The 17,083-nt window shown below is 40.1% G+C and overlaps 1 protein-coding gene across 2 annotated transcripts in view; it reads left to right on the plus strand.

Moving 5' to 3' along the window:
- The window catches only part of LOC117413376 (calcium/calmodulin-dependent protein kinase type II subunit alpha), a 71,755-nt gene that overhangs the window by 32,801 nt on the left and 21,871 nt on the right, over positions 1 to 17,083 (plus strand). For both annotated transcript variants that reach the window (XM_058996723.1, XM_058996722.1), the window contains exons 4-6: positions 3,992 to 4,046; positions 12,435 to 12,500; positions 12,940 to 13,012. In XM_058996723.1, the coding sequence (XP_058852706.1) occupies positions 3,992 to 4,046; positions 12,435 to 12,500; positions 12,940 to 13,012 (194 nt within the window). The remainder of the gene's footprint in view (positions 1 to 3,991; positions 4,047 to 12,434; positions 12,501 to 12,939; positions 13,013 to 17,083) is intronic.

The following is a 17,083-nucleotide window of genomic DNA, read 5'->3' on the forward strand; positions in this document are numbered from 1 at the left end:
ATGCCGGCTGGCACTTTTATAGACAAGGGTCAGTGTATTTGATTGTATCAGACAGGTAATGACAAAAAATAAGTTAATCTATTTAGATTATGTCAGCAAACTTGTGCAGTCGGTCACACATTTCATATCCTGTTACATGACTCTCTCAAACAGCTAGAACTAGTGAAATGGTCTTGAAATACAATTATTTAGATAGGTTGAGACAGCGATAGGCAAGCACAAGAGTTTTGAATTGTATGCGAGCGGCGATAGGGAGCCATTGGAGGGAGCAGAACAGCGGAGTAGCGTGGGAGAAACGAGGAAGTGAAGTGGATAGAGATTACTTATATGACAGCAAGCTTCTAAACCTATCAAACGGCTGCTAATCGCAGAAGGTTAACATGTTGCATTAAGGGTTTCTAACTGTGCTGTATTTACACTAATGACAGTAATTACGCATATGGTTGTGTAGTTACTGTGCAACAACATGCTTCATTACAAAATGAAAAATGATGGCAGTTGTTAGAGTATATCATTTATAATATAATTGCAATGCAGCCACAAATGCAATGACAAGGTGTACATTGTTACCCACACAAGAGTTTGTGTTTTTGAATATTTGTGTGAAATGAATAGTTTTGTAATATAATGGTAGCTGCTATTCATCAAAGCAGCATATATGTTAAAGCTCTAGAAGAGTTTTGATAGAATATAACAGGGAGATTCAAATGCATGTTGGAAACAGAGGATACCACATGCAGTTTACCCCATGAGTGATCTGTCTCAATATTTGAAGGGAAGCTATTTTAGCCTACACATATAATTGTGCAAATAGACGCATACACTTGTGCTTTTACACAAGTCTAACGAAGCATGAGCCTGTATGTAAGGCTATTATACATATAGCCTTGAATCAAATGCTGCGTACTTGCTTTGACCAAGCATTCATTGCAATCCCTTTCCTGTGAAAACCTGAATCATAAAAAATTACAACAATTGAAAAACACTTCCAATGTCCAACCTTTCTTTCAACTTGACTGACAATGTTCCTTCTTCCATGGGATATTAAATACCAATAGGTCCCCTGACTCATCCCCATGTTCACACTGTTCTCCACAGGCTCCGCTGTGATTTGCGACTCCAGTGTCTGGAGCTGGTGAAAGGCACGGATTTGTCCGTTAAAAATATGTGATAGTATTTTATTTTTGTGGGGGACAATCGCTCACATAATAACTAAGGTCAATGACCTCCCTGCCATATCCAATTTAGATATGGGAAGCAGTCACATTTCTGTAGTGAGATCCCTGCTTGACTAGAACTGAGAATCATATTAAGTAGGGTTACCATATGGCTCCAGATTAACTGGACGCTTTGAGACAGACCGGGATTTCAAAATTCCCCCTAAATTGAAAGTAATTCACGTATAAATAAGCTCCACCTTTGCTGAGATTAATCCTGCTGTGGTGGAATTGCTTAGGCGCAGCAAACAATTCACACTGATCAGCTGCTTCTGATCAGATCTTAATGAATGAATAGCTAATTTATCGATAGAGCAACGAGATGATGATGCGATTGTATTTGCAGAATAATATGACCGATTGAATTTTAACAAACAGAAAAAAATAGCAACTGGCTGCAATTCATTCTTAGTTTAATACAATTATTTGACGCACATGTGGGTATTTAAGCACCATTCTTAATTGTAGCTAAGGATGGTTCATTTACACCTTCATTTATTTCAATTTAGGGGCATGTTTGAAATCCCGTTCTGCCTCACAGCGTCCGGTTAATCTGGAGCCACATGGTAACCCTATATTAAGGGTGCCACCACACAGCTGCAATAAGTGTCTTTGCTTAAACATTATATTTTGTGATAAAAAGTTTTTTTTGTTGAAAACGTGTAAGCTATATCAATAATGTATCTTTAATTATATATATATATATATATACACACACACATACATACATATATATATATATATATATATATATATATATATATATATATATATATATTTTTTTTTTTCTAATGTTAATGTATCAATATATCAATAATATATACCAGAAATGTGCTTCATGTATATTTCATACTGTAGCAGGGCCAAAAAAGAAATGATATCTCTGAAATATACAGTGCTGAAATACATTTGCAGTATGTGATTATTTGAAACCTGGGTGAATAACTTGCTTTAAGGTCTTTTCAGACTGACAGGCTCAGAAAGCAGACACTACCATATTATTATTGTGAGTTTATGCTGGGTTGTTGCACAAAGGGGATGACGTGGCTAATTCAATGCATGAGTGCTTAAACTCCCTGATTTTATGGTAGGTACCCAATTTAATCTGAATCAATGAGTATCTAGTAATTACAACATTTAAACCACTTCTATTGCCCACCAGTGCTCTTAACTGCTAAGTTGCTTGCTTTTTCAACATGATAAACAATAATTTCATATTCACTGTGACTTTCTCCATCACAATTGAAATAAAATCAAAACTAGAACAATGTTAATTCACAGAATCTACATTCTGTGAGGTAAGTACTTGATGCACTATCCTATTTTTGAGTGCTCTGCAACAGAGCAGAACCCAGTTAAATGACCATCATTTAACCCTGTGTTGCATACTCTGGATTGTATTTCGTTTTTCTGAGTGTACACCATCATGCAGAAAGGGGTCTAAGTGACATCCATCACAATAAACATTTCTAGACTGTCAGAGCTCCACACTATGCTTATACTGTGCATCTTTGAATCTTTATGTTTGTTGACCATGTTTTACCATGCCTTACAATGATTCACATGGTTAAAAAGAATAGTTTAATTTCTCATACCTTTTATGATGTTCACACTTATTATGAGTGAGTGATTCTTATTTTTGGTGTGCTCTTTGACATACATTCAGGAGTTGCTCTTCAGTTTTATTTGCCTACAGATTATATACACACCAAGCACAATTAAATCAAAATATATTGTTGTTAAATTGTTTTTGATTGTTAAGTTTAGTTATAGATACAAACTATACATTTCTTAGTGGACTGGGGTCCTCTCAAAATATCATTGCACATCCACCCCCTTAAATACATAGAAATGTGGGTGATTAATAAATGACACACCTAAACTTATAATCAAAATGGTATATACATAATTTTAGAGATGGCTTCCATCATTAACTGGGGCCACAGTTATAGTGTAGGAAATCTAAAATGCAGTCTTTCATCTTCTGTGCCCCCGCACACACACACACACTCACCCACGCACACACACACACACACGTACACGTACACCCACCCACACACTAAACAATGTATTTTTTAGTGGAGGCTGTTAGTTGTAGGAACATAATATACAATCCATGTTGTTTTAGAAATACATTTGCACTTGCTAGTGAGAGGCCTAGAATCATCAAATATTTTGAAGAACTATTTGATGCAAGATTGACAGAGAAAATAAAACTGCCTTTTAATCTGAACATTGATAATGTTTGGTTGCTAAAGTCTAGCATGTAATGGGGCAATAGAAATTTGAATGAAGCTAGAAACAGTTATGTAAATTGAATGACTAAGTGTTCTATTTATAGATCTGGGAAAGTGATAGACTTTAAGAAGGAAACAATGCAATTAGAAGGAATACAATATGTTTGTTTTAAGGGAACTGGTATATTGTGATAGTTCTACTTTCAACTACTTTCAATATTTTAATTTGTACTGTAAATGAAATCCCTGTGGTAACAAATACACCAACATACATGTTAATCAATTGTTTTGAGTGAGTATTGTATTACTAGATGTATACTGTTTAAATTGCTTTTGAATGTAAGGCTCTTAATTGGTTAATGTTTCATAGAGTGGATAGCTTATTGAATAATATTGGTGATGCTGCATACTCTGTATGTTTTTTTTTTTTACTGGAGCAGGAAACCAAGTCTGAAAAAACACATTCAACATATGAGCTCAAAGTGTTACCAAACTTTTTGGATGCAATTTCTCTAAAGCTTTTTCTTTCTGTTTCAGTGAGACTTCATGACAGTATCTCTGAAGAGGGTCACCACTACCTAATCTTTGATTTGTAAGTACTTTGTGTTTTTACTTGTTCGATATCTTTCCACAGAATCATTTGTCGCTTGATAACTTTGCTGAAGAGGAGAGCAATGAAGTGTGGCAGGTTAAGGCACCATATGATAAGCCACAAGACTAGCTGGTCAATATATAGAAGGCAGTGTGGTCCAGTGGTTAAAGTCCAGGGTTTGTAACCAGAAGGTCATCTGTTCAAATTCCACCTCTGACACTGAATGACTTACTGTGTGACCCTGAGCAAGTCACTTAACCTCCATCTGCACCATCCTGCAGATGAGATGTTAAATCAATGTCCTATTGTAAGTGACTCTACATATAATGCACAGTTCACAGCCTACCTCTGTAAAGTGCTTTGTGATGGTGGTCCACTATGAAAGGCACTACATAAAAAAAGAAAGATATATATAAAAAATATATAACCACAATTTTTCTTGAGGGCTTTTGTTATTATCATACAGTAACACTAACAGTGGCAGAAGATATGATTTCTAAGAAGGTAGTTCCAAACCTCATCATCACAGATTAGTTTGGTTAGCTATTTTCTTTTTCTTTCACAGCAGCACTGAGATATATTGTAAATGTATTGAGGCTGGAGTAGAGAGAAGTGTTTCCAACCACACATTTCTCAAGTGTATATTTAATTTATATAACCTATTGATTAACCCAGTCCACCATTTGGCATTTCATTACTCTATCGATCTCACTGAAAAAAAGCCTTATTGAAATTGATCACCTCTATTCAGAAGGAGACAGTTCTCAAATTCAGTAAGATACCACGACCCCACTACATCATGGCAAATGTGTTTATTAATAAATCATGTACCAATGTTTGAAGGAGATTTTTTTCAAAGCGTTTTACCTGAATATATCTTATATTTTCTGAAAAGAGTTTTAACGTCTTACAATTATGTTACAAAAGGGAGAATCAAACTTTGAAATTGTTTAAAAATCAGGCTTGTACATTTTTCTCCTTTTACAAAAATAGGAAATAATTAAAGACTGGAGCAATACGTGATATGAATGTTTAATTTAAAGTACTATATAGATGCCATATACGATCCATCTGTCTGGCAAAGTAAAAATAACAACAGAAACCTGGAATGCCTCTTTCTTGTACTGGACAGAACGATCATTGGCAGAATTTTTTTTCTGATCTTTGATGCAGCTGGTGTCTTTTTCATTAAATATAATTTAAAGAAATCGTGCAGCTCTATGCAGTGTGTTCAATCATTTACTGGAAGCAACATAAACTGGCTGCTGGTTCTTGCTGTAAATGCAGTGTAACAGGTAGTGCGTTAATAAGGGAAACGTTTGCTGTATTTATTTTAAAGTGATAAAAACATGTATATTTACACAGCAATGGGTACATTTCACGGAAATCATGATAAACGTGAAAAAAATACAGCCTTAGTCATGTTATCATTAAAGATGACTTCTAAAAAAATTAGATTAATGGGAATTAATGGTTGAACCCAGTGGAATGTTATATCCTCAAGCTGAGCCAACAGTGTAAAAGGCCATGTCCCTGGTTGTTTCTGATTGACAGTAATGAAAGCAAAAAAAATAAAAAATCTTCATTCAAATGGGCATTTCCAAGATCAATGCATAATTCCAGGTCATGGCATTCAATAATTTGTCATGCTGAAAATGGACACCTGGCTGGTCTTCAATGTAATGATTTTCTTTACAGAAATTAGAAGGTTGAGATTTCTTTGGCTTTTGAATGGGTTTGAGAGAGGTTTAACCAGCACATCTCCACAGTTTCAGTATTACAGTAATGGGTCATGTGTTGCTTCATAATGGATTGCCCTTTCCAACTTTTCAATAGACAAAATTATATTGAAATTCCAGCAAGGGCTGTCACTGAGTCAGGTCAAGTCAACATTTGAATCTATTTTGGTAATAATTGACGCCACATTTAAAATTATAAACGAAATGGAGAAAACTGCACACGGCATCTCTATAGCGCTAATAAAAACAAGTTTAATCTTAGACTAGGAGTGCTTTCTCACTTAATACAGTATGTGGCTGGCTTTAAGCCACACCCACAGATGCATGCACAGAAAAAACTCAAAAAGCAGAGAGATTTTTCAGAGTGGCTGCAGAGATACTGTAAACTGAGTGGAAACGCTGTAGATTATGCCATTCCACTTGGCTGGCTTTCTGAAATGCATCATAGTGCTTTACAAGATATGAAATCTGTTACAGTACAGGTTGCATGTTAAAACCATCACCCCGAGCGCTTGTAAAACAGTGCGACCTTCAGCTAAGAAATCAATTAGCCCCCCAGACCCATCCATCAGCTCCTGGTTTCTATCCTCTTTCTTGCAAGCATACAGTGCCTTGGGAACAGCACAAAAAGAAAAAAAAAGTACACACAAAAACACCCCAAAGCTATTAATATACAGTAGTTTGTGTTAGCAGATGTACTATTAGAATTAGAATTAGACTTTTCAAATTCGACCATAAACCTTAACACACGAAAAAAAAAAAAGTCAGTTTGACTAATTGTGTTGTTCCTTGACAATTATTTTACAGTTAATTTGCAGTTATACATAATTATTTTACAGTTAATTCACAGCTATAGTTATGCAGAATTATTTTCCATAACTAGCTTGTGAAAATACAAACATGCCACAAATACAAGCCAGCCAAGCAGACAGCTGTTATAATGAATAATGTATTACAATTTGAATTAAAAACGTAATTATAGTGTGCCAACTAGTATTTGAAGCATGACCGATTCAGATTTAAAAATCAGTTTAAAAACTAAAAATTATTTTCAAGTAGGATAAACAGAAATACTATGGTTCTGTGTGGGTAACGGAAACAAGAATCAATAAGGAAGACAAAACAACACAGGAGTTTTTTTTGTGTTACATAATAAGACCCATTATATATATATCCTAAATGCTGCTCTTCAACAAGAATTGCAACAGCTGGAGATTAATGTCTCACTTATGAAAACTGCATTGCAACATAATGTGAGCCAGGGCTGTATATAATGTTTCAGCCATTCTGTCAAGCAAAGCATTCAGCCAAACATGTATATGACTAGAAAATGTACATGCTATAGTCATATATTATTATTGTCTTAGCAGATGCCCTTATCCAGGGTGATTTACAATTGTTACAAGATATCACATTATTTTTACATACAATTACCCATTTATACAGTTGGGTTTTTGCTGGAGTGTCACAAGGCTGGTTGAGTGGTGACACGTCAGACCCGGAAGAAACACACAGACAGACGGTGGTGATAAGTAATGCTGAGTGCAATGGTGGCACTCAGCGTTTATTAAACGAAATAAAAGGGTTTTAAACACAAAACAGGACACGGCACTGGAGCCAAAATAAACAGGTAAACAAAACGAACTAACACACAAAACAAGCGGACGAACGTTTAAACAAGTACCGTGCTGGCACTAACAGCACGCTGTAGCAATTGTTATTCTTTACTTTCTTTTTAATTCTCCTCCTCCTCCTCCTCCTCTTCCTCCTCTTCCTCCTCCTCCTCCTCCTCCTCTTCCTCTTCCTCCTCCTCTTCCTCCTCCTCCTCCTCCTCCTCCTCTTCCTCTTCCTCTCTCCCGTTCTCCACTCACGAACACCCAACCCCGAGTGAATGAAACGTGCATCTATTTATACTGTTGTGCTGGGATTCAATTACTAATTAATTATTCACTTGAATCCCAGCACGTGAATTAATTACGTGCAACCTCGTGCGCGCATATTACTTACTTTAAATGCACGTGCAGTGATGTGCAATCCCGTGCCTAAATACAATTATACATTTTTAAATACACGTGAAACACAGACCCGTTTATATCCCGTGTACCAATGACTATACACCAACATTAACACACGCACCATACAACACATAACACACAAATGCACACAGGGGCGGGGCGCATTGCCACATGGAGCAATGTAGGGAAAGCACCTTGCTCAAGGGTACAGCAGCAGTGTCCCCCAACTGGGACTGAACCCATGACCCCCTGGTCAAGAGTCCAGAGCCCTAACCACTGCTCCACACTGCTGCCCCTATAGCACACCTTTTAGATCATATCAGGCCCTTGTGCCTGCTCCATGTGGACCTTACCCTGTGGCCATATTTTTTTTTAAGTTTCTGTTTTAAAATGGAGAAACAATTAAATGATATATATATATATATATATATATATATATATATATATATATATATATATATATATATATATATATAGTTGCAGACATAAGTATTTGGGCAGTTAAAAATAAAATGAGAAAAACCACAAAGAAAGTGATTTCTATCATTTCCAATTGTTCTATTGAAAGATATGAATGAGAGATTCAGCTTTATAATAAAACAACAAATTATTACAAAACATGCATACAATGAAAAATAACATTGAAAAACTAATTTCATTCTTTGACAAAAGTATTTGGGCACCCTTACGTTAGTATTTTCTGTGCCCACCCTTTGCTTCCTTTACAGCTTGCAGTCTTTTTTGCCCATTCTTTAACACATACAGCTTTGAGTTCTGCAACCGACTTTGGTTTCCTTTTTGCAACAGCAGCCTTCAAGTCAATCCACAACACCTCTCAAGTCTGGGGAAAAATAACATGCACAAACTAATTTCATACTTTGACAAAAGTATTTGGGCAATCAACATGTTTTTTATGAACCCATTCGTTGCTAATTATTGACAATTATCATGATTGAAAAACACCTGATGATAATTATAGAATAAATACATACATAATCATCAAGTGCTGAAAAAAAAAGTGATTTAAAAAAGCAACAAAAACGGTTCAAACTAAAGAGTATAGCAACGATCACAAAAATTGCAGAAAGATTCGGTTTACCGAAAAGCTGTGTGGGCTATTATTATAACAGGAACAAATGCAACCAGCTCCAGGTATGGAAGACCAAGAAAGACTTCTGCAAAATCTGGAAGAAGAACCGTTCGAGCAGCCAGGAAAAATCCTTGGATTTTGACACAATAATTGAGAGAGGATGGTCAAGAAATTCACAATCAAACAATTCAATGATACCTTAACAAGAATGTCCATGGATGAAAACCAAGATGCAAACCTTTGTTAAAAAGAATACACAGAAAAAGCGATTTGAGTTTTCCATTGAATACTTGAAAAGGTCAGATGATTTCTTCAACCAAATTTTATGGTCAGACGAATCCAGAATATAACTTTTTTCACAAAGAAAGCAACAATATGTTTGGAGGAAGAGAGAAGAACTTAAAGAAAAGTTCATCATGACCAGTGTTAAGCATGGTAGAAGTTGTGTGATGGTATGGGCTTGTTTTTCTTCCTCAAGATTGTATTGATCAGTGAATGCTGCAAAATATCAAGACATTTTGCACCCTCATTTGTTACCAAGTGCCAAAAGGCTTGTTAGACAGAAGTTTGTATTCCAGCAGGATAATGATCCTAAGCATTCTGTAAAGTCTTCAAAGAAATTTCTGAAAAAGATTACAGTTATGAATTTGCCATCTCAGTCCCCAGACTTAAATCCCATGGAGATGTTGTAGATTGACTTGAAGGCTGCTCTTGTCTATTGCACAACTCAAAGCTATATGTATTGAAGAATGGGGAAAAAAAGACTGCAAGCTGTAAAGGAAGCAAATGGTGTGTACCAAAAATACTAACATAAGGGTGCCCAAATAATTGTATGCATGTTTTGTAATAATTTGTTGTTTTCTTACAAAGCTGAATATCTACTTTAATTTATATCTTTCAATAGAACAATTGGAAATTATAGAAATCACTATCTTTGTGGTTTTTCAAATTTTTTAACTGCCCTAATACTTTTGTGTGTGTGTGTGTGTGTGTGTTGATAGATAGATAGATAGATAGATAGATAGATCTCTTCCTCTCTCTCTCTCTCTCTCTCTCTCTCTCTCTCTCTCTCTCTCTCTCTCTCTCTATATATATATATATAGATGAACCCATTTTATATCACCTCACTTAATATCATAGCCTGTTTATTATCACATTTTTTAAAAAACCACTTGCCATACACCATAGGTTCTTTGAGGAATGACCTCTCTTAATATCATCTCACAAATCCGCTTATTGTCACATTTTGTGCAGCCTGTCAAATGCTGCATGGCGGGGCTTTACTAAGTAACCACAGGATATAATTACTTTCCAACGCAACTAACAACCAATAATTATCTCGGCTGATAAACTGACATTTTGTGCAGCCTATCAAATGCTGCACGAGCGGACTTAACGGGATAAAGTTCAGTTACAAAACACCAACGTTACCAAATTATTCTTCTTTAACATAGTCTTGCTTATACAAATTCACACAAAAAAACCCCACCAAGTGCAACACCTAATTGATAGCTCTCATAAGTCGACTTTCTTAGCCGATTCATGCTTTTTTAGATAATGACACAAACTGTTTCGTTCCAGTTAATGATACAAAACGTATTTGTCCTGTAGTAATCTATATGCATTTGTATAAATGTAAAGAATAGAATTCAAAGGGGAAATTTGCCTAGCTAGGCAAGTACTATCAAATAGTTCCCTGTTTCACCCCATAGAACCCACGTGGAGTTGGCAGACTGCTGGCACAACTTGAGCTGCCCCATTAAGCAGGAAGCTTCACACTCACCACTGATTACTCCTTCCTCATTTGCTCTAGAGATTAGCATACATAACAAGCCCAACTCTCACACACAGCTGCTCTGGTAGTTATTAGGCAGTGAACAGATATACGGAATACATTTGTCAGTACTGCAGCATGCACATGTTCCACCCACTGAAAACTACACAGGGCTCTTTGACTCCCCTGGAAAGTTGAATAACACCTTCTGCACCTGAATATTGTTGCTGATCAAGTCTGCCCCACAATGATGGACAGGGTACCTTTCATTGAAGGAATGACACTATCAGAAATACATCATCCCTATTGTATTTTCATTTTACTAAATGTGGTAGGGTCTGATTTCTGTGGTGTCTGTTCCTTCAGAATTGGCTCATTGACTAATAAATGATTCTGTCAATCTAGCACTTGCAGTGGAGACAATGCTGGCAATGGAAGCACGTATGTGACAATTAAAGATAGAGTTGTTGTCAAATTCAATTTTTAAGCCTGGCTGACCTTATTCTATGTGTCATCTGAGTTGTCAGAATGAACATGACTATTTGCATGTAACAGACACACGATTGCATTTGCTTTCAACTGCACATGCAAATTCAAAGGATTGGAGTAAAGCTTATATAAAGCTAAAGGTTATATATGAGCCATAGAAGGGAAAAACGGTGTTGATTCGATGTGGTTTGAGGAGGCTATGGGTTCACAGACTTTCACATTAACAGGCCTTTTAAGACTTCATGAATGTTGCTGCAATTTCCATAGCTTAGGTAGTCTATGGGATGATATTTATTTTATACATTCTGCAAGTGTTATTAATGGATTGCTGGGATGGCATTCACCAGAACAAAACTGCTTTTTAAACTTCTGAAATCTAATTATACCATTTGAAAAACATTATAAAGAAATGCATGATTTTGCAGTTAGGTCATGGCTCAGGATAGCAGGTATAAAATAACTCTGACAATGTTGGATGCAGCTATTACAGCTGCTGCTTTTTATTTGTTCCTATTGTTAACAGGCTGTGGAAATACATACATGGTTATGTAACATTTGTGTGCCCCCCTAAGGCTAATGTAAACACAGATCTGAATGAAGATGCACTGTGCATTGTTACACAGTACTAACAGGCTCATGCAAGGATGACTAACTTCGGTTGCCATCAGTTCTACAACTTAATGATTAGTGTAACAGACACTGGTGGTGGGTAGACATTTTAATCGCCAGAGTTCTCTACAGAATGCTGCCCAAGGTCCTGCTCAATCTCATCATTGTAGCCAGTGGGAATACTGGAGGAAATGAAAGTGAACAGAATAAATATGGAATTACTTTTCGCCTGCAGAAAAATACTATTGGGAGATCATTATAAAACCATAGCGGAACAAACAAGCACACCAAAGATTTTCTACCAATGGATGCACATTTACCCAATGTTTCTTATACAGCAACATACTGTACTGGTAATAAAAAACATTGTTGCTGCAGTAGGGATAATGATGGACTACCAGCGTGCAATACCATTATGCCACCACTGATGTGTCAAAATATGATAACGTTTCCACTATCATGCCTTTCTACCACTGGCTCATGCCACTGTAGCTGCCCTTGTGCTGCCATTATCCCTGACTGCAGAACCACTATTGTTGTGCTGGTGCATTATCATTGAAGACCATTTGGAAGGGTGTTCGGATTCTGTAAAACACATTGAATACCATCCATTCTCCAAGGGTACAAATGTATCAATGAATGTGTTGCCTTATTTTCCTTTCTTTTTGTTAGAATAACTGGAGGAGAACTTTTTGAAGATATTGTTGCGAGGGAGTATTATAGTGAGGCTGATGCCAGGTAAGTGGTTTGTTTTGATTATTATCATTTTTCTTACAATAAAACCTCTCCCCCAACCACTGGTTACACAATTTCTGTGGTATCGTCAATAATTCAGTTGTACCAGTTCCTTTATTTGAAAACACACCCTCCTATATATTTAAAATGTTATCACTTGCAGTAGTATATACCTTGTATATATATTTTATTATCCTTATCACAGGGACAAAAGAAAGCATACAAAAACAGACACAACTGTAACTGTATAACATCAATCTGTCAACGGATACAGTAATGCCAACGATGGCATTACAATCTAGCTACAATTGAGCAGTCTGAAGCATTCTTTCTTATATTTAGACATTAAAAACCTTGTATTTTAATGTGCTACACTTTTCTGTGTAAAGGACTAAAATGAACAGCTTTTTAACCCTAGAGGGAATTGATTTTTTTTTCCAAGTCACTGTATTCAGCAAATCCTGGAGGCGGTTCTTCATTGTCACCAGATGGGAGTGGTCCACAGGGACCTGAAGGTACGTTTCACAGCTCAGCTACAGCTAAAGAAACACTTTTTCACAGTGAATAATAAAAGAGTGTGCATGACGCATCTTTGTTTTTGGCCAGCTGTGGCTTGTGGTGCCGTGCATGGGCATCTTAGTTTGATTTGGGATTCGAGAAAAACATCTCTGCCAACATATAGCATCTTCACAGCAGCTATGTGGTAGTGAAAGAAAATGAACAAGCAACCTGCGTGGTGTGAGGACTACATATCAACCTGGTAATTGTTATCACAATGCCTTGAACAAGTACGGGTTTGCCATTTTGCCAACCCTTCTGTTGTACCTCCAGCAAAGGAATTTTGAAAGACAGTTGGCTCTACAATGCTGGATATCTGACTAGTTTTATTATTTTATCCAAATTCCCTTATGGAAAAAATATATATTTGTAATATATGGTAGAAAAGTATGATCCTTATATTTGGCCCCTTTTTATATATTTAAAATATATTTAAATATATATGTAATCCATAAATTTATTTTATATGTTGAAAATATACTGTATGGTGCACCATATATTTTCATTAGTCTGTAATCCATATAAAATAAATATATGGATTACAGACTAAAATATATTTGAAATATATCTCATTGTGGCAAAGTGCCCCCCCTGTGTGTGTTATATGTTACGTGTTGTGTGTAAATGTTGGTGTATAGGCATTGGTACACGGGATATAAGCGGTCTGTGTTTCACGTGTGTGTAAATTGTATATTTGTATTTAGGCACGGGGATGGCACATCACATCACGTGCAAGTAAAAAGTAATATGTGAGCACGGGGAATTGCACTTTAATTAATTCACGTGCAGTTGTACCGAGATTCCAATTGAATGATTGACTAGCAATCGAATCTCGGTACAACTGCATAAAAGCTGCATGTTTTCACTCACTGGGGGTTGGTGTTCGGTGAGTGGAGAACGGGTTAGGAGACGGAGGGTATTTAAAAGTAATAATAGTAAAAGAAGCTCACCGTGTTTGTCTGTGTAGTTCGTTTTGTCTGTCTGTTTATTTTGGCGTGTAGTGCCGTGTCCTGTTTTGTGTTCTGTTTGGTAAACCTTTTTATTTTGTTAATAAACGCTGAGTGCAGCCATTGCACTCAGCTCAGCATCACCACCGTCTCTATCTGTGTGTTTCTCTCTGGTCTGAGTTCCTCCCTGCAGCCATCGTTGTCACACGTGGTGTCAGAACCGGGACAACAGCGCCTCCAGGGCTCAGGCCAGAGCGGGAACCGCAGTTTTTTTTTTTGTGGAAAAGTAAATAAAAAAAAAAAAAAAAAAAAAAAATGGAAGGCTGGAACTGGAGAGACGGCTGCAGTGAGCTGGAGGATCTCCTCGGCAGGTTGGAGGACCAAGGTTGGTGCCTTGCCTGCGGGGTGTATGGGCACACGGTGGCTGTCTGCCCCTTCCAGGAAGAGGAGGAGGAACCAGCCCAAAGGAGGAAGGTGAGCAGAAGGAGGCAGAGAGGGGGAAAAATGAGGAGGAAGCAGAGGGAGCCAAGGTGGTGCACCATGTGCATTGCATATGGGCATGAGGACGAGGACTGCCCAGAGCAGGAGCCAGGGGAGGAGGAGCCCGAACGTCCTGCGCCTGAGTGGGAGGAGCCCGAACGTCCTGCGCCTGAGTGGGAGGAGCCCGAACGTCCTGCGCCTGAGTGGGAGGAGCCCGAACGTCCTGCGCCTAAGTGGGAGGAGCCCGAATGTCCACAGCCCGAGTGGGAGGAGCCCGAACGTCCACAGCCCGAGTGGGAGGAGCCCGAACGTCCACAGCCCAAGAGGGAGGAGTCGGTGCGTCCACGTCCCAAGAGGGAGGAGTCGGTGCGTCCACGTCCCAAAAGGGAGGAGTCGGTGCGTCCACGGCCCGAGAGGGAGGAGTCGGTGCGTCCACGGCCCGAGAGGGAGGAGTCGGTGCGTCCACGGCCCGAGAGGGAGGAGTCGGTGCGTCCTGTGTCCGGAGGGGAGGAGCTGAAGGCCCAAACCCCTATTTTTTTTTGGGAGGGACGAGGGCGTGAAGCTCAGGCTCCACAGCAGCCGCTGTTTTTGCTGCTGAAGGGAGCCCAGCGGAGACGCCCGCCACCAGCTCTACCCCCGCTGTCGGAGGAGCCGGCAGCGCCACCAGCCCTACCCCCGCTGTCGGAGGAGCCGGCAGCGCCTCCACCACCACCCGAGGGAGAGGAGCAGGAGCTGCCTCTGCCTCCACCACCACCCGAGGGAGAGGAGCAGGAGCTGCCTCTGCCTCCACCACCACCCGAGGGAGAGGAGCAGGAGTTGCCTCTGCCTCCACCACCCGAGGGAGAGGAGCAGGAGCTGCCTCTGCCTCCACCACCACCCGAGGGAGAGGAGCAGGAGCTGCCTCTGCCTCCACCACCACCCGAGGGAGAGGAGCAGGAGCTGCCTCTGCCTCCACCACCACCCGAGGGAGAGGAGCAGGAGCTGCCTCTGCCTCCACCACCCGAGGGAGAGGAGCAGGAGCTGCCTCTGCCTCCACCACCCGAGGGAGAGGAGCAGGAGCTGCCTCTGCCTCCACCATCTCCAGGAGCAGAGGAGCAGGAGCTGCCTCTGCCTCCGCCACCACCACCGCAAGGAGCAGAGGAGCAGGAGCTGCCGCTGCCTCCGCCACCACCACCGCAAGGAGCAGAGGAGCAGGAGCTGCCTCTGCCTCCACCATCTCCAGGAGCAGAGGAGCAGGAGCTGCCTCTGCCTCCGCCACCACCACTGCAAGGAGCAGAGGAGCAGGAGCTGCCTCTGCCTCCGCCACCACCACCGCAAGGAGCAGAGGAGCTGGAGCTGCCTCTGCCTCCACCACCGCCAGGAGCAGAGGAGCTGGAGCTGCCTCTGCCTCCACCACCGCCAGGAGCAGAGGAGCTGGAGCTGCCTCTGCCTCCACCACCGCCAGGAGCAGAGGAGCTGGAGCTGCCTCTGCTGCCCGTACCTCCGCAGGGAGTACGGTGGCCGGAGCCCCAGAAAGGGGAGCTGCCGGCCACAAAGAAGGGGGAGGAGGTCTGGAGACCACTTTCCCCAGCAGCAGTTTCGCTGCAGGAGTTCTTGTGGCCGGAGCCCCACAGGAGGGAGCTGCCGGCTATGAAGAAGGGGGAGGTCGGGGGACCACCTGCCCCCGCAGCTTTTTCGCTGCAGGACGGGACCAGCATGCTGTCAGCCGTGCCACTACCGGCAGGGGAGCTGACAGCATTTCCAGCCATGGGCCCACTGAAGCCTCCCGTCCCAGCCCGAGACTTTTGCCTGGACTGCTGGGTATTTAAGGGGGGAGGTGGCCGTTGAGGCCATGTGTGCGTTGCACAAGGGGGGGTATATGTGGCAAAGTGCCCCCCCTGTGTGTGTTATATGTTACGTGTTGTGTGTAAATGTTGGTGTATAGGCATTGGTACACGGGATATAAGCGGTCTGTGTTTCACGTGTGTGTAAATTGTATATTTGTATTTAGGCACGGGGATGGCACATCACATCACGTGCAAGTAAAAAGTAATATGTGAGCACGGGGAATTGCACTTTAATTAATTCACGTGCAGTTGTACCGAGATTCCAATTGAATGATTGACTAGCAATCGAATCTCGGTACAACTGCATAAAAGCTGCATGTTTTCACTCACTGGGGGTTGGTGTTCGGTGAGTGGAGAACGGGTTAGGAGACGGAGGGTATTTAAAAGTAATAATAGTAAAAGAAGCTCACCGTGTTTGTCTGTGTAGTTCGTTTTGTCTGTCTGTTTATTTTGGCGTGTAGTGCCGTGTCCTGTTTTGTGTTCTGTTTGGTAAACCTTTTTATTTTGTTAATAAACGCTGAGTGCAGCCATTGCACTCAGCTCAGCATCACCACCGTCTCTATCTGTGTGTTTCTCTCTGGTCTGAGTTCCTCCCTGCAGCCATCTTTGTCACACTCATATATTTTAAATATATAAAAATGGGCCAATTTCTATATATGAAAAACATAAGTATCATACTTCTATCATATATTAAAATATATGTTTTTTCCATAAGGGCTGAAATGTCAAATTCAAATGTAGCCTCACCCACTTACCAAAGAAAACTAAATATCAA

Source organism: Acipenser ruthenus, chromosome 23 (assembly GCF_902713425.1).
Source record: "Acipenser ruthenus chromosome 23, fAciRut3.2 maternal haplotype, whole genome shotgun sequence".
Classification (NCBI taxonomy): domain Eukaryota; kingdom Metazoa; phylum Chordata; class Actinopteri; order Acipenseriformes; family Acipenseridae; genus Acipenser; species Acipenser ruthenus.